This window comes from Rhinopithecus bieti, unplaced genomic scaffold, assembly GCF_001698545.2.
Source record: "Rhinopithecus bieti isolate Rb0 unplaced genomic scaffold, ASM169854v2 scaffold_26199, whole genome shotgun sequence".
NCBI classification, from domain to species: Eukaryota; Metazoa; Chordata; class Mammalia; order Primates; family Cercopithecidae; genus Rhinopithecus; species Rhinopithecus bieti.
Window position 1 is genome coordinate 229,035 of NW_016811775.1, and position 18,727 is coordinate 247,761.

Genomic DNA, 18,727 nt, shown 5'->3' on the forward strand with positions numbered 1-18,727 from the left:
TAAATAAATAAATAAAATAAATAAATAAATAAAAATGAGCCGGGCACGGTGGCTCACACCTGTAATCCCAGCACTTTGGGAGGCCAAGGCAGGCAGATCACAAGGTCAGGAGATCGAGACCATCCTGGCTAACACAGTGAAACCCCGTCTCTATAAAAATACAAAAAATTAGCCAGGCGTGGTGGCGGGCACCTGTAGTCCCAGCTACTCGGGAGGCTGAGGCAGGAGAATGGTGTGAACCTGGGAGGCGGAGCTTGCAGTGAGCCACTGCACTGCAGCCTGGGCAGCAGAGCCAGACTCTGTCTCAATAAATAAATAAATAAATAAATAAATAATGTTAGAAAGCTTTTGAGGCATCTTCCAGGCCAGCACCGTATCCATTCAGAACCAGCATCCTCTTTTTCATAACAATATTTTGTAATACTTTCTAGAAGATGCTATAGTGATTCTGCATATAGGGACTCAACAACTTACCCATTAAAATAGACAGTGTAGACATTTAGTCTACACTGTCTACACTACATAATTGTCCTATTACAAATAACCTGCGCTTAGTCCTCTTTTATATTACCATCAGGGCATAATATCGATTTTTTTAATGATGGGTTTAAGTGATCCTGTTGGATGACATATGAACTAGGCCAACACTTCACAAAATCTAATGTGTATGTGAATCCCCAGGGATCTCGTTAAAACACCACTTGTAATTCTGTAGGGCTGAGGACTCAGTGGAGCCTGAGATTCTGCATTTGTAACGAGCTCCCAGGTGAGGCTGATACTACTGGTCCAGGGACTGCATTTTGAGTAATGAGACTCTGGAGGACATAGTGAAGTAATTTTGATATGTACACCCACACACAAAATCACTATGAAGTGACAGGCACAAATGATCACTGACTCTGGGTTGTGTGGACAATTCAAACCACATGAGGGGAGTTGCCAACAGTGTCAAGATGTTCCACAATGGGCCGGGCGCAGTGGCTCACACCTGTAATCCCAGCACTTTGGGAGGCCAAGGCGGGTGGATCACAGGGTCGGAAGATCGAGACCATCCTGGCTAACACGGTGAAACCCCGTCTCTACTAAAAATACAAAAAAATTAGCCGGGTGTGGTCGCAGGTGCCTGTAGTCCCAGCTGCTGGGGAGGCTGAGGCAGGAGAATGGCGTGAACCCGGGAGGCGGAGCTTGCAGTGAGCCGAGATTGCGCCAGTGCACTCCAGCCTGGGCGATCAAGACTCTGTCTCTAAATAAATAAACAGAAAAAGAAAGAAGCCCAAACAAACTAAAAGCACAGGTAATTACAAGCAAGATTTTTCAACTCTTTGAGGGACATTAGAAAGTCATGAAGGGGGCCAGGCGCGGTGGCTCAAGCCTGTAATCCCAGCACTTTTGTGATCCGAGATGGGCGGATCACGAGGTCAGGAGATCGAGACCATCCTGGCTAACACGGTGAAACCTCGTCTCTACTAAAAATACAAAAAACTAGCCGGGCGAGGTAGCGGTCGCCTGTAGTCCCAGCTACTCCGGAGGCTGAGGCAGGAGAATGGCATAAACCCGGGAGGCGGAGCTTGCAGTGAGCTGAGATCCGGCCACTGCACTCCAGCCCGGGCGACAGAGCAAGACTCCGTCTCAAAAAAAAAAAAAGAAAGTCACGAAGGGGAAAAGATAAGCCTTTCCCGTATGGGACTGTCCTGTACGTGGTAGGGTATTTAGTATGACTGCCTACCGTTCTCTAAGTGCCTATGGTGCCCCTCAATCATTATGTTATTGGGTTTCCACATAGTTCTATAACACCTTCCTGAACGCCGTTGTTCTAGGTCATTCTTTCACTTCAGTCTTCTCCTATGGATTTATGCATTCATTCAGTTAGTATTTACTAAGTGCCTATTATATTCTAAGCTCTTGCTGTGAGTTCAGTCATGTAACTACAGGTGAAGTGGTCTGAGGCATTCTGAGAAATACGACCAAGAAACTGCTTCCAAGGTCTCAGCAGGTTTTCAGAGGAGCAATCCGAGAAGGGAGTAGAGTGTTTCAGTCTAACAACAGCATGTGCAAAGGCTCTGGGGTGGACCAGAAGGAGGCCAGTTTGCAGGACACGAATAGTGACAAGAAAGTGAGGGACAAAGAAATTGAAGGTGCATTGATGAGACTCTGAGGCCTTCAGTCACTCAGGGGAATGAGAGGTCAAAAAGGGAGTTTAGGTGGAATAAAGTGTTTACCACAGCAGTCTATATATAGTAAAGACCAATGAAGAGCCAGGTACAGGCCAGTGTGATGGTTCGTGCCTGTAATCCCAGCACTTTGGGAGGCCGAAGCAGGTGGATCACCTGAGGTCAGGGGTTCGGGACCAGCCTGGCCAACGTGGCGAAACCCTGCCTCTACTAAAAACACAAAAAATTAGCCAGGCGTGGTGGTGGACGCCTGTAATCCCAGCTACTCGGGAGGCTAAGGCACAAGAATCGTCCCAGGAGGTGGAGGTTATAGTAAGCTGAGACCACACCACTGCACTCCAGCCTGGGCAACAGTACAAGACTCTGTCTCAAAAAAAAAAAAAAAAAAAAAAAGCCAGGTACAGTGGTGTGCACCTGTAATCCCAGCTACTCAGGAGGCTAAAGCAAAGGATTGCTTGAGCCCAGGAGTTTGAGACCAACCTGGGCATTTAGAGAATGGGAGGCTGGTATATTAAATACCCTACCATGTACAGGACAATCTCATACGGAAATGAATTATCCTTTCCTCTTCATGACTTTCTAATGCTCCTCACACAGGTGAAAAATCTTGCTTGTAATTATTTGTGCCTTTAGTTTGTTGGTTTATTTAGGGGTTTTTTTTGTTGTTGTTGTTTTTTGTGAGTCAGGGTCTTGCTCTGTTGCCCGGGTTGGATTGCAGTGGCATTGCTCATTTTAGAAATGAGCAAGACCTCATTTCTGAAAAAAAAAGAAAGACCACTGATTATTAATTACTCTTACTATTGTTACTAATATTACTATTATTATCAGCCTTATTAACAGATCCAGTATTATTGAAGGAGGCAGAGTGACAGGGACAGAATGTCTCTCCCTAACAATATGCCAGGAAGAGTTTTTGAAAGACAATAGTATGGCCGGGCGCGGTGGCTCACGCCTGTAATCCCAGCACTTTGGGAGGCCGAGACAGGCAGATCACGAGGTCAGGAGATCGAGACCATCCTGGCTAACATGGTGAAACCCTGTCTCTACTAAAAATACAAAAAATTAGCCGGGTGTGCTGGCGGGCGCCTGTAGTCCCAGCTATATGGGAGGCTGAGGCAGGAGAATGGCGTGAACCCGGGAGGCGGAGCTTGCAGTGAGCCGAGATCGCGCCACTGCACTCCAGCCTGGGTGACAAAGCGAGACTCCGTCTCAAAAAAAAGAAAGAAAACAGTAAACATTGGAGATTACAAAAGCAACAAAGCCTAGTTGTGAAAGGCAAGGACTTTGGGGCAGGCAGTCCCATTCCTGCCCTATCACTTCCAGGCTGTGTGACTTTCAGAATTTCACTCCTCCTCTCTGGGCCTCCATTTCCTCATCCATAAAATGGGGATAAGAATAGTAGCTACCTCCTACTCTGGGTACAAGATTTAACTGAGTTAGTACATGTAAAATGCTTTGAGTAGGTCCTGGCTTATAACAAGAGCTCAATAAATGTTAGCAATTGTTTTGTAGAATTTTGGGGTCTCACTACGTTGCCCTGGCTGGTGTCAAACTCCTGGCCTCAAGAAATTCTCCCACTTTGGCCTCCAAAAGTGCTGGATTTACAGGCATGAGATACTGTGCCTGACCACGTTAGCTATTATTAATATGAATATTATTAGTACTCAGTGAATGCTATTTTTAACAGTAGTAGTAAGCACTCAGTAAGTGTCAGCTAATACTGTTATTAATACTCTCATCAATAAACATAAAAAAAATAAGGACCCAGCTTGCCCAAATCCCACAGATGGTTCCTGCTCCTTCTCTTCTTCAGAGGAAGAAAATATCTCCCCACTTTCACCCCCAGAGCCTCAGCTAGCCAGACCCCCATTCTGAACCAGGAGAGCACTGCTAACTCCATTATGAATAGACACATCAAACAATCTGGCCGGGAGAGGCATTATTCATTTGGCTGATAAAGAGGTTCTAAGGCTCTTTGGAAATAAAACTTCATGAAGATTCATGCACTTTAAGAGGAAAAAAAAAAATCCAAGATAACGTCATTCATTCTGCTTTAAAAAAAAAAAGTGGCAAAGAAAAACCTTCTTTGGAGAATATAAATAACAAAAGCACATTTTAGGTCTATGTTGTAGGCAAAAGCCAGTGGCCTTCCCGAGGTCCCTGGCCCTTGGCCATGTTTCCTCTTCTTAATCCCAGCCCATTCCTTGAGGCCCCTTTTTGCCAATAACGTTATCCCTGTGCTTTTTCATTCTTCAGCATATTGTAATCTTTTTTTTTTTTTTTTTTTTTTTTGAAGAGAGAGTGTCGCTCCTGTCCAGCCCAGGGCTGGAGTGCAGTGGTCGTGAATCTCTGTCTCCCACTGCAGTTCTGCCTCCCCAGGTTCAGCTCCATTCTCCTGCCTCAGCCTGCGCCCGATGATAGCTGGGACTACAGGGCCACCGCACCTCGCCCGGCATAGTTTTTGTTTTTTTTTTTTGTAATTTTTTTTAGTAGAGGACCTGGGTTTCACCTGTGTTAGCGCAGGATGGTCTCCCATCTCCTGACCTCGGTGATCCCACGCACTTCTGTCCCAAAAGTGCTGGGATTACAGGCGGAGCCACCCGTGGCCCTGGGCTGCATATTGACTAATTTTTTTTTTTTTTGAGATACAGTCTGGCTTTGTCACCCAAGTCCCGGAGTACAGTAGTGGTGCAGTCACGGCTCACTGCAGCCTCGACTTCCTGGACTCAGGTGATTCTCCCACCTCAGCCTCCTGAGTAGTTGGGAACTACAGGCATGCACCGCCATGCCTGGCTAATCTTTTGTATTTTTTGTAGACACAGGGTTTTGCCATGTTGCCAAGGCTGGTCTCCAACTCCTGGGTTCAAGCGATCCTTCCACCTCAGCCTCCCAAAGTGCTGGGATTATAGGAGTGAGCTACTTTGCCAGGCCGATCGTATTTTTTTTTCCTTTTTATTCACTTTGTCTTCTCCTCATTCCTACCTTCATCTGTCTTTCAGTGGCCCACTCCAGTGAAAAGTGGACTGACGCACATTCTATTTCATATAATTCAATGGCTGCTGGCCGCAGATCCTCCATACCAGGTGGCCAAGCCCAGTGGCCCTGCAGGGTGAACAAAATGAGGGTGGAACTTTCCCAGACTCTCAGTAAAAATCGGTGGAGGACAGAGCGTCTGCCTCTCCCTTGAAGCCAGGCAGTGCCTCCTCCCAGGCCTGTCTGGGTGCAAAGGGAACTTTTGCCAAGACCTGCTCCACTCTAGAATTCTTATCTCTGCTGTTCGCATCCTATTCCACCTGCATCTGTCACCATGACAACCCACTCCCCAAAAGGAACAGGAAGAGAGATGCTGGACTTTTGACCTCCACAGTTTATCCTGCATGGGGGCAGGGGGTGGTTAATTCTTTAGCACTCTAATTCTTACGGCACCCCCAATGGGCCCTAGTTTTTTGTTTATTTGTTTGTTTGTTTGTTTGTTTGTTTAGAAACAGAGTCTTGCTGTTACCCAGGCTGGAGTGCAGTGGCACAATCGTAGCTCACCATAGCCTCGAACTCCTGGATTCAATTTGTCTTCCCACCTCAGCCTCCCAAGTAGCTGGAACTGCAGCCTCATGCAACCACGCCCAGCTAATTTTTTTTTTTTTTTTTTTAGAGATGGGGTCTCACTATGTTGCCCAGACTGATCTCAAACTCCTGGACTCAAGCAATCTTCCTTCCTCAGCCTCCCAAAGTGCTAGGATTACAGGCGTGAGCCACAGTACCAAGCTGCCCGATTAAAGCATTGAACACCAGAGAGCCCAGTTCAGCTGTTTTCCAGCTGGGTAACACTGGGCAAATGACTTTTCCTCTCTGAACCTCAGTCTCTTCCTCTGACATGGGGCCAATCACTATACCCATCTCAGATGCTGGTGGTTGCAGGGATGAAATGAGTTAATACGTGAGGTCCTTAGGACAGGGGGATGGGGACACGAGGTGAGCAATAAACAGGGACTGCTGTTATTATCACCCCCACATAATCTGATCTCGGGGTCTGAGTGTGCCCCAGGCGAGGTGTCCGCAGTCCTCCGCAGAAGGATGCCAAAGTGATTAGCTGGCACGAGAATGCCGTGCAGAGCAGGTGTTATGCAACTGGCCGCCTATTCCAGGCAGAGGATGCCAGATCCCCAGGGGGAAGGGGGAAGAGGGAAGGGGCCCAGTTTCAACGTTTTCTGCCCCTTTTGAGTTCTCCTTGGAGACACTTTGGAAATGAAACCTCCTGGAAATTGATATTAGGCCTCTGCAGGCTGAGCTGGTTAAAATTTCCCCACGAACAACCAACAGAAACTCTATGAGGAAGCAAAAACAAGACAAACATTGGCAGACCCTTTTCCATCCGCTCTCGGTAGATGGTATTCCTCTAAGAAAATGCCCCCACGAGTTTCTCCATGGCCGCTTGAGCTGGTGGCCAAAGGGTTTAGGTTCTCTTTGAAATTATAACTTAACTGGGCCTGCTTTATGGGAGGGATATCTCTCTCTTAAATGTGTGTATATATATACAGGGCCAGGCGTGGTGGCTCACACCTGTAATCCTAGCACTTTGGGAGGCCAAGGCAAGTGGATCACTTGAGCCCCAGGAGTTCAATACCAGCCTGAATAACATAGTGAGACCCTCTCTCTACAAAAATTAATAAAAGTAACCAGGCACAGCAGTGTGTGCCTGCAATCCCAGCTACCTGGGGTGGGAGGATTGCTTGAGCCCAGGATTTAAAGGTTGCAGTGAGCTATGATCACACCACTGCATTTCAGCCTGGGCAACAGAGCAAGACCCTGTCTCTTAAAAATTTATTATTATTATTATTATACACACACATACCCACACACACGCATTACAGATGATGAGAAAATACTCTCAGCCAGGTTTTCACGTGATACACAACTTCTCAAAAAGCATCACAAGCAGCTTAGAACTTTCTTTGTGGACTGTCCAAGATGTTGAGGAAATATTGGTTTAGAATTTACCTCATTTAGGCCAGGTACGGTGGCTCACACCTGTAATCCTAGCACTTTGGGAGGCCAAGGCCAGCAGATCTCTTGAAGCCAGGAGTTTTAGCCCGGCCAACATGGCAAAATCTTGTCTTTACTAAAAATACCGAAAAAAAAAATTAGCTGGGTGTGGTGGCACACACCTGTAGTCCCAGCTACTCTGGAGGCTGAGGCAAGAGAATCACTTGAACCTGGAAGGCAGAGGTTGCAGTGAGCCGAGATCACCGAGATCGCACATTACACTTCAGCCTGGGTGACAGCAAGACTCCATCTCAAAAAAATAAGACAGATAAGATAAATATATATAATGTATATTATATATATATATAATAGAAACTACAAAACAAGTGATCTTTGTATGTTTCCAAAATATAACAGCGGGACAGGCATAGGATAGACATTCCTATTGTAAAAGGGAGAAATTGGAAGGGATAAAGAGGTCACTAGTCCTAAGCAAGTGCTAAATCCAGCAAGACAAATCCCATTAGGTTTCAAGGCCTGAGAATAATCCTCGGTGACTCTCAGCTCATTAACATACTTAGTTCTCAGAGCCAGACTCAATGAGGTTACGGCCCCCATGTTATGGATCAGGAACTGAGGCTAAGTAACTCACTGGAGATTATGTGGTAAAGAATGTCCAGGATCGGCCAGGTACGGTGGCTCACACCTGTAATCCCAGCACTTTGGGAGGCCAAGGCGGGCGGATCACGAGGTCAGGAGATCGAGACCATCCTGGCTAATACCGTGAAACCCCGTCTCTACTAAAAATACAAAAAATTAGCCGGGCGTGGTGGCCGGCACCTGTGGGAGGCTGAGGCAGGAGAATGGCATGAACCCGGGAGGCGGAGCTTGCAGTGAGCCGAGATAGCGCCACTGCACTCCAGCCTGGACGACAGAGCGAGACTCCATCTCAAAAAAAAAAAAAAAAAGAAGGTCCAGGATCATTGCTTCAGTCTCCGGGATATGGAGAAGATTCTACTCCTGTTATCCCAAATTTTAAAATGTGGGAACTAAGGCTCAGAGAGGTTAAGCAAACCACACAGGGTCACACAGCTAGTGATGTTGCCGAAATTTCCCCGGGTGTACTGGCTCATGCCTATAATCCCAGCATTTTGAGAGACTGAGGCAAAAGGATTGCTTGAGCCCAGGAGTTTGAGACCAGCCTGGGAAATATAGTGAGACCTCATCTCTATAAAAAGAATAATTAAACAGTTAGCTAGGCATGGTGGCATGCACCTATTGTCCCAGCTACTCGGGAGGCTGAGGTGGGAGGATTGCCTGAGCCTGGGAGGTGGAGATTGCAGTGAGCTGAGATCACGCCAGTGCACTACAACCTGGGTGACAGAGTGAGACCCTGTCAAAAAAATTTTTTTAAAAAGGCATTGCCGAGATTCGAACCCAGGTTCAGCCTGTCTTCTGAAATGTCACTCTATGACCCACTCACGAAACTGAGAAGGCAGAAAGTTGCTTGGACCTGCCCATTTGCCCTGTGCGGTCTCAGAGAAACAGTGGAACTGCCTCGGTTTCTCCTTCCGGGAAGTATTAATAGAAGCATCCCACTTACCTACTTTGGTCTGAAAATAAATTAGCTTGTCTCTCTTCCGCTTACTAAAAACACCCTGGGTTTTGCACGTTCAAATGCAAAATAAAATGAGGAGAATGGTGCTGGTAGTTTCGCCAGTGGGAAGCCCTCTGGGGAAAGCCAGCCTTTGATTTATTATTTATTTATTTATTATTTCTAGGTAGATTTGTGGGAAACCAGAGCTGTGTTGTCCAGGGGGTCTATAGACCGGAAGGCATCAGATGGGCTACTAAGTGAGTCTTTGTCAACCTGCAGATGGCAGGAGGCAGCACCCAGGTGTCCGTGGCTTGGAGACGCAAGGGTTGATGGGAGGTCTGAGGCTGTGGGATCTCTCCTGGAGCCTCAGTATCCTCATCTAGATAATGGGGACATTCTGGCCAGGTGCGGTGGTTCACTCCTGTAATCCCAGCACTTTGGGAGGCCGAGGCGGGTGAATCACTTGAGGCCAGGAGTTCAAGCAGCCTGGGCAACATGGCGAAGCCCTGTCTCTACTGAAAATAGAAAAACTAGCTGGGCATGGTGGTGCACGCTGGTAATCCCAGCTATTCGGGAGGCTGAGGCATGAGGATCACTTGAATCCAGGAGGCAGAGGTTTCAGTGAGCCGAGATCCCGCCACTGCACTCCAGCCTGGGCAACAGAGTGAGACTCCGTCTCACTTAAAAAAAGAAAGAATGAAAAAAAAAGAAAATGGGGGTATTCATTTATTCGCTTATCATTTGACAGTAAGTTACCCAGCATTGACTGTGTGAGAGGCCCTGTACTAGGCAGTGAAAACTCAGCTATGAATAAGAAAGTTAAAAACAAGCTGGGCATTGTGGTTTACGCCTGTAATCCCAACATTTTAGGAGGCCGAGGAGGAAGAATCACTTGAACCCAGGAGTTTGAGACCAGCCTGGGCAACATAGTGAGACGCCAGTCTCTACAAAAAAAATTAAAAATTAGCCAGGCGCGTTGGCGCGAGCCTGTAGCCTCAGCTACCCAGAGGCTGAGATGGGAGGATCACTGGAGCCCAGAAGTTCAAGGCTGCAGTAAGCTATGATCCTGCCACTGCACTCCAGCCTGGACAACAGAGTGAGACCCTGTCTTGAAAAAAAAAAAAAAAAAGAGGCCAGGTGTGGTGGCTTACACCTGTAATCTCAGCACTTTGGGAGGCTGAGGTGGGTGGATCACTTAAGGTCAAGAATTCGAGACCAGCCTGGCCAAAATGGTGAAACCCCGTCTCTACTGAAATACAAAAAATTAGCCAGTCGTGGTGGTGGGTACCTGTAATCCCAGCTACTTGGGAGGCTGAGGCAAGAGAATCGCTTGAACCCGGGAGCCAGAGGTTGTAGTGAGCCAAGATCATGCCGCTGTATGACAGAGCAAGATTCCATCTTGGAAAAAAGAAAAAAGAAAGAAAGAAGGAAAAGAAGTAAGATGATGGGGAGTTGTGGAAACCTGTCAGTGGGCATGTGAAAGTCTTGACCTCTGACCAAGAATTGAACAGCCCCCTCTCAATTCCAGGCGCTACAGGGATCTGGGACACAACTTCCCCGTGACCAAATTGTACCCTTTCCTTTTCTTTTTTTGTTTTTTTTGTTTGTTTGTTTGTTTGTTTTTTTGATGACAGGGTCTCACTCTGTCACCCAGGCTGAAGTGCAGTGGGACGATCACAGCTGTCTGCCGCCTCAACCTCCCAGGCTCAAGCAGTGCTCCCACTTCAGCCTCCCAAGTAGCTAGAACTACAGGCACACACCACCATGCCTGTCAGTTTATACATTTTTTGTAGAAATGGGGTCTCACTATGTTGCCCAAGCTGGTCTTGAACTCCTGGCCTTAAGGAATCCTCCTGCCTCGGCTTCTCAAAGTGCTGGGATTACAGGCGTGAGCCACTGCGCCCAGCCCAAGTTGTACTCTTGAAAGATGGAATCTTAGCTAGGATCCTGAACTGTTGCCTTTTATCCTAACTCAGTTGTTCATTCTTTTTCATTCACTTGCCTTCCTCAGAGAGAACCAGGGCTCTGGGGTCCCTGTGTCAGGCCCCAACCTGTCAACCACCCGGCCAATCCAGCAGGACCTGGGCCGCCAAGACCCACCCCTGGCAGAGGACATTGACAACATGAAGAACAACAAACTGGCCACCGCGGAGTCGGCCGGTCCCCACGACAGCCTCGGCCACGCCGGCCTGCCCCAGAGCCCAGCCAAGATGGGAAACAGCACCGACCCTGGCCCCACGCCAGCCATCCCTGCCATGGCCACCAATCCCCAGAACGCCGCCAGCCGCCGGATGCCCAACAACCCGGGGAACCCATCCAATCCCGGCCCTCCCAAGACCCCCGAGAACAGCCTTATCGTCACCAACCCCAGCGGCACCCAGACCAATTCAGCTAAGACTGCCAGGAAACCCGACCACACCACGGTGGACATCCCCCCGGCCTGCCCACCCCCACTCAACCACACTGTTGTGCAAGGTGAGACCCTCCGCCCTCACATCGCTGGGCAGGGGACCTGGCGCCCCTGGAGCCAGAGGCTCTGCTGAGTGACCCTGGACTGTGACCCCATCTCTCTGGCCTCAGTTTCCCCCCTGGAAAATGGGCATAGACATAGTTTCCTACCCTGCAGGGCTGTGGAACATTCAGTAAGATAATTTGTGCACAGTGCCTGGCACGGGGACTTGTTTGATCAGGTTAGCAATATCTCCTACGTCCTTCCTTCCCTAGGGGAGCCAGGAAGCCACCCCATTTGAGGAGCAATAGGGTCCTCTGATGGAAGCTTGAGGGGATCAGATGATTGATTGTCTCAGCCCAGCATTGTCCAAAAGAAATGTAACACAGGCCACATGCAAATGTCAGTTTCAACTTTCTAGTCGCCACATTAAAAAAGGGGCCAGATGTACTGGCTCATGCCTGTAATCCCAGCACTTCAGGAGGCCAAGGTAAAGTGAGCCAAGAGAGGACCACTGCGCTGCAGCCTGGGTGGCAAAGCGAGACTCCGTCTCAAAAAAAAAAAAGAAAGAAAGAAAAAATGGTGAACTGCTGAGTGGATGATGTCTTAAGTGTCTCTAGTGTCAGTTCTGTGTGAGAAATTGTCATGGGTCTGCTGGATAAAGGCTTTCCATGGTCCTGAGACCTAAGATCCTAAGATCTTGTCACTGTGCCCATTTTATAGATGTAGGGACTGAGGCTCAGAGAGGCTCAGCCTGCCCGTGGGCACATAATCTGGCTGGGCTGCAGAATGGAAGCTCCAGAGGCTGATAGCTCCTCCCCCCGAGTCAAGAGGGGTGCTAATGGGGGCACGCCGTGCGGTTTATGGGAGGTCTCAGTATTTCCATCTGTTCAATGGGTCTCTTGGCACTGTCCCTACCTGCCTGCAAGTGAGGACGTGAAGGTCCAGCAAGGATAGGGGCAGGTCTGTGTGAATGTCCTGTGAGGGCCGCACCACACTCAAGGCTATGGAGTGGTTGAGAGCAGGCTCTCGGGGGCCAGGCCTCCTGGGTTCCAAATGCCAGCTCTTCCACTTCCTGCTGTGTGACCTTAGACAAGTCACTTTACTTCTCTGTGCCTCAATTTCCTCATCTGTAAATGGGGGATCAGAATATATCAACCTCAGGGCCATACGAGGGTTCAGTGATGTCATAGGATGCCTGGTATATACAGCAGGCACTTTATAAATGTCAGCCGCTTCTTGCCTGCCCTGGGAGTACACAGGAGTTCCCAGAGACTTGTGGGAAATTGTGGAGGGAGCCCTGTGTTGGTTCTTGTCCCAACAGTGAACAAAAACGCCAACCCAGACCCACTGCCAAAAAAAGAGGACGAGAAGAAGGAGGAGGAGGAAGACGACCGTGGGGAAGACGGCCCTAAGCCAATGCCTCCCTATAGCTCCATGTTCATCCTGTCCACGACCAACCCGTGAGTATGGCCCCCAGCAAGGGCAGGGGGGCCTGGGGCTCCCACCAGGGTAGCGGAAGTCAGGCCAGTTAGAGGGCAGTGAGTGAGTGTTGACCACCATGAGTCCAAGGGTACCTTTGAACAAACTGAAAACGGATGCTCCTTCCTTAAGTCACGTTAAGATGATTTGTCACAATATACTGACTTTGTTGGAAGAGACCCCCCTTCCTGCCCTCCGCTAGAAAATCATTGTCATAAATATCCAGATCTATGCTGTCTGTGAGGTAAGAGGCACCCCCTTAGAAATGGCTGCCTTGTGCAGTACACAGCCTGAACAACTGCACATGGCAGCCCTAGGACCCGAACTCTGTTCCTAACCTAGACTCTGTAAGGGTTTAGATTCTGGGCAGACAGTCTCTGAGTTCCATGGCCTTCTATCTTGGACATCTTTGAAACGGATAGATTATTTAGGGGAGAAATGTATCCCGCGAGCGTCGTGGTGGCTCGGAGTTTGTTTCAGAACTGAATGTCTCCCAAGGCTATTTCTTGAAAGCCTGACCCCTCAAATGCTTCTTGACAATGAAGGATCATGTCAGATAAGATGGGAGGAAGCTGCTTTCTGTAATCTGCCTCTTGGCAACTCACTCTGAGTAGTAATAAATAAAAGTACTTTTAAAATACTTTTTTATTTCATTGACTTATCGATTTTACTAAGAAAACACTTATGTGGTATTTACTCAGTGCCAGGCACTGTTCTGAGTGCCTTAAAAATTTTTTTTAATTTCTCTGAGGTTGTTATTATGCTTAGCTCCATTTGACAGATGAAAAACTGAGGTCCAGAGACATGAATTCATCTGCCCAAGGTCACACAGCAAGCCAGTGGGAGAGCTGGAGTTTGAGCCCAGACACTGGCTCTAGCCTCCTTGTTCTTAATCACTCAGCTCTGCTGCCATTCATACAACCTTATGGACTATTTGTTATTGGCTCCACTTATTAAGAGGTTAACTGGCACATCCCATTGGTACCTTCAAGGCTCTGATAAGGCCTGCAGTTCATAATTTCAATAACTAACTTTTTGGAGCCCCTATCATGAGCCAGGTATAAATTAACTCTTGGGTCTCACAATTTTGTGAAGTAAGCATTAGTATTATGGCCATTTTACAGATGAGGGCACCAAGGCACAGAGGGGACAAGCAACTTGCCCAAGGTCACACAGCTAATTTTTAAAAAAGAAAGAAACCTGCTTAACCCATAGATTCACAATATTGTTTGACCCTGGGACATTTAATATTGAAAACGCTTTTTATCTCCTACAGAATTAAGGACCGTATTTCTTCAAGCTAGCTTGGGGATCAAGATATTTCAAGAGGGTCGTTTGAGAGTGATAGGCACTTTGCTAAACAGGGCATGTGAATGTCTTCTCTCACCAAGGTCCCCTCTGCCTTCTTGGGGTTCCAGGACCCAGAGAGGGCCCCCACCTGGAGGAGCTTAATAGTTTGTTGTGGCCGGGTGCGGTGGCTCAAGCCTGTAATCCCAGCACTTTGGGAGGCCGAGACGGGCGGATCATGAGGTCAGGAGATCGAGACCATCCTGGCTAACATGGTGAAACCCCGTCTCTACTAAAATACAAAAAACTAGCCGGGCGAGGTGGCGGGCGCTTGTAGTCCCAGCTACTTGGGAGGCTGAGGCAGGAGAATGGCGGGAACCCAGGAGGCGGAGCTTGCAGTGAGCTGAGATCCGGCCACTGCACTCCAGCCTGGGCGACAGAGCGAGACTCCGTCTCAAAAAAAAAAAAAAAAAAAAAATAGTTTGTTGTGTGTGAGGCCTTGGAGGTTGGAGATCTCAGGTAGTGGTAGGTAACATGAGATGGTGGAAGAAAAGGGTTTGTGAGCCTGTGGTCTGAGTGGACCTCTGCACACCCATCTGTCTCCAACAGCCTTCGCCGCCTGTGCCATTACATCCTGAACCTGCGCTACTTTGAGATGTGCATCCTCATGGTCATTGCCATGAGCAGCATCGCCCTGGCCGCCGAGGACCCTGTGCAGCCCAACGCACCTCGGAACAATGTGAGTCCCACAGAGCACGCCCCTTCCTAGCCTGGCTCCTCTGCCTCAGGCCACTTTCTCCTGCATCCAAAATGCTACAGGTAGGGTGGGATGTTGGGGGCACCCCTAGGCATAGCCCTTATGGCTGTTGGTTGAGAGGGGAAGCTCCGATTCCTTGGGGATGCTCTTGGAAGCAAGACATTCCTTGAGGCAGTGGCTGTGTGAGCCTGGTGGGGAGAAGGTGGCCCAGAGTGGCTGGGGCTGAAAATTGCTGGATTCTTTAATGGAGGCGTGAGACTAATAGGATATGGATGTTGCACACTCTCTACATGGAATAGCGGGGTTACTGGCGCAGGGGCAGTGCTCCGAGGTGGTCCCCTCCGCAGTAGACATTTCCCTTTGGACACGAAGCTCTGAAAGAAACAACTATTTGGTTCAGAAAGAGAGCCTATGCTTTCGATTTTTATGAAAGCAAGCCCCTTTGCAGGTGGTGGGTCTCTTGACAATCCCTGTTAATTGAGCACTTGCTGAGTCCCAGGAAGAAACTCAGCATGAACTATCCCGTTTAATCCTCACAATGCACCCCCCCCGCCCCCGCTCCTTGCCCAGCCATCCCCACTTGACAGATGGGAAAACTGAGGCTCAGGGGAATGAAGGAGTGGTAAGTGACCTGTCCAGGGTCACACAGCAGAATTCCAACTCTGCATCCCCCAAAGCTCCCACTGCTTCCCCCAGCTGTCTGCATTTACTCATCACCTACTGTATGCCACGGATGGGTGTGCATAGCCCCTTTGAGTCCTGACAAGCAGGAATGAGTGCATGCTTATGGTTGAGATGGGGAAACGGAGGCACCAACAGGCAAGGGCGTGCCTCAACCATGGGCTGCGGGCAGAGGCTTGACCCCAGGGCCTGGTAGAGGGTGGACTGGTGGCTCCTGTTTCCCTCCCCAGCTCCCTCCCCCATCCCTTCCCTCCCAGCCCAGAGCCAAAGAAGTGTGTTTTCTGCTGGTCTGAGGCTCTGCTGCCCTGGCTAAGTAGGTTAGGACCCAGGCAAGGCTGGCAAGCCCCATCCCTCAAGCCCGCCCACAGCTTACCACGCACTTTCCCTTCCTTCCCAGGCCTGGCAGGCCCCCTGGGGACCCAATGGGGGAGATGGAAGGAAATAATTAGAACACAGCTCCCGGAGGAAGCCAGAGCCAGTGCCCAGCCTCCTCACAGCTGGCTCAGTTGCTTCCTGCAGCCTGGTTTCCCCCAGAGGCCTCCAGGAGCCAGGCATGGGGAGGGGTGTCCCAGGAGGGGTCCACAAACCCCCTGCTGGCTGGAGGAGGCTGGAGAAGGCATTGCCTGCGGCAGGGAGGGCACAGGCATGGATGATGCAGGGGGCATGGCAGCTCCCAAGGCTGAAGGGAAGGAATCTAGGCAGCGCTCAGACCGGGCCCCAGGGAGGGCTTGCAAAGAGCGTTCAGCTCCCCGTCCCCCTCCTTCGTCCATCTCGCAGTCGAAACTTCTCCACAAGAACACTGTGGCCCCATAACGTTCACACCACGTAACCACCATCCAGGGCAAGAAATAGAACAAAAACGCCCCACGCGGCATGTGCCTCCTCGATCCCCCACCCCCACTGCCTGCCTTCCCTTTAGAGCTGCTGGGGACACTGTCTGGAGTCATTTTTGGTTGTCACGACAGGAGGGGGGAGGTGCTCCTGGCATCTGGTGGGTGGAGGCCAGGGACGCTGCTCAGCACCCACTGATGCACAGGACGGCCCCCACTCTAGAGAACGATCCTTCCCCAAATGTCCACGGAGCCCAGCCTGAGAAACCCTGCCTTACAGGTAACCACGACCCCAGCTTCTGGAATGAGCGTTTCTCAGCCTCTCTCTTTTCTCCTACCTGCACAGACTTTTTTTTTTTTTTTTTTTTTCTCTAAGAAACAGTGTCTCTCTCTGTTGCCCGGGTTGGGGTGCAGTAACATGATCATGGCTCACTGCAGCCTCAACCTCCTGGGCTCAAGCGAGCCTCCCAGCTCAGCCCCTCAAGAAGCTAGGACCACAGGCATGCACCACCACACCCAGCTAATTTTGAAAATTCTTATAGAAACGGGGCCTCGCTGTGTTGCCACGCTGGCCTCAAACTCTTGACCTCAAGTAATCGTCCCTCCTCAGACTTCCAGAGCCCTGGAATTACAGGCATGAGCAACCGCACTGGCCAACTCTTAAAAACTAGAATTTATGTTTGCTCTTCTGTAACATTCAATAAATGAGACACCTATGCTTCCCTTTGTCACACAACATTGTATTCACACTAAGTGAGTATATGTTGCTGTTGCAGGATTGATGGGCATTCTTTTTTTTTTTTTTTTTTTTTTTTTTTTTTGAGATGGAGTCTTGCTCTTATCACCCAGGCCAGTGTACGGTGGTGCAATCTTGGCTCACCGCAACCTCCGCCTCCCGGGTTTAAGTGATTCTCCTGCCTCAGCCTCCGGAGTAGCTGAGACTACAGGTGTGCGCCACCACGCCCAGCTAATTTTTGTATTTTTAGTAGAGACGGGGTTTCACTATGTTGGCCAGGCCAGTCTCAAACTCCTGACCTCAAGTGGTCCACCCACCTTGGCTTCCCAAAGTGCTGGGATTACAGGCGTGAGCCACCATGCCTGGCCGATGAGCATTCTTTATGAGGCTGTGTTCAGATTGACTGGGTGGCATGGGATGTGTTATCCATACCCTGTTGACAGATGTTTGCGTTGTTTCTAAGTGAATACTGTCCCCATGCCACACCCCTCAACATGTTTCCTGAGTCACCTGGACAAGAATTTCTCCAGGAGGCTGGATGCAGTGGCTCAAGCCTATAATCCCAGCACTTTGAGAGACCAAGGTGGGAGCATTGCTTGAGGCCAGGAGTTCGAGACTAGCTTGGGCAACATAGTGAGACCCCCCCCCCACCTCTACCAAAAAAAAAATTTTTATTTTTGGTCAGGTGCAGTGGCTCACGCCTATAATCCCAGCACTTTGGAAGGCCGAGGCAGGTAGACCACGAGGTCAGGAGATCAAGACCATTCTGGCTAACATGGTGAAACCCCATCTCTACTAAACAATAAACACAAAAGATTAGCCAGGATAGGTGGCAGGTGCTTGTAGTCCCAGCTACTCGGGAGGCTGAGGTAGGAGAATGGCGTGAACCCAGGGGGCGGAGCCTGCAGTGAGCTGAGATCTCACCACTGCACTCCAGCCTGGGCAACAGAGCGAGACTCCGTCTCAAAAAAAAAAAAAAAAAAAATTAAATTAACCGAGCATGGTGGTGCACACCTGTGGTCCCAGCCACTTGGGAGGCTGAGGTGGGAGGATCAATTGGGGTCTGGAAGGTCGAGGCTGTAGTGATCCGTGTTCGTACCACTGCACTCCAACCTGGGTGACAGAGCGAGACCCTGTCTCAATAAATAAGAATTCTTCCAGGGTATAAGCCAAAAGCGAAGTTTCCAGAGCATAGAATTTGCAAGTGGTTGGCCTCAGTAAATGCAGCTTGAATGTTTACTAGACAATAAACACAGTGACCCTTTGGGAGGCCGAGGCAGGTGGATCACCTGATGTCAGGAGTTTGACACCAGCCTGGCCAACATGGTGAAACCCCGTCTCTACCAAAAATACAAAAATTAGCCGGGTGTGGTGACGCACAACTGTAATCCCAGCTACTCGGGAGGCTGAGGCACAAGAGTCGCTTGAACCCAGGAGGCAGAGGTTGCAGTGAGCCAAGATGGCGTCACTGCACTCAGCCTTGGCGACAGAGCAAGACCCTGTCTCAAAAATGTATATAAATAAATAAAAATAAACACAGTGGGCCATGTGCCGTGGCTCACACCTGTAATCCCACCACTTTGGGAGGCCAAGGCAGGTAGATCACCTGAGGTCAGGAGTTAGAGACCAGACTGGTCAATATGGTAAAACCTGGTCTCTACTAAAATTACAAAAATTAGCCGGGCATGGTAGTGTGTGCTTGTAATCCCAGATACTTGGGAGGCTGAGGCAGAAGAATCGCTTGAACCCAGGAGGCA

General features: G+C 49.4%; 1 protein-coding gene across 1 annotated transcript in view; it reads left to right on the forward strand.

The window, feature by feature from the left end:
• The window catches only part of CACNA1A (calcium voltage-gated channel subunit alpha1 A), a 267,197-nt gene that overhangs the window by 167,220 nt on the left and 81,250 nt on the right, over nt 1-18,727 (forward strand). The window contains exons 21-24 of the mRNA XM_017895048.1: nt 8,933-9,005; nt 10,760-11,223; nt 12,522-12,660; nt 14,576-14,705. Coding sequence (XP_017750537.1) covers nt 8,933-9,005; nt 10,760-11,223; nt 12,522-12,660; nt 14,576-14,705 — 806 coding nt within the window. The remainder of the gene's footprint in view (nt 1-8,932; nt 9,006-10,759; nt 11,224-12,521; nt 12,661-14,575; nt 14,706-18,727) is intronic.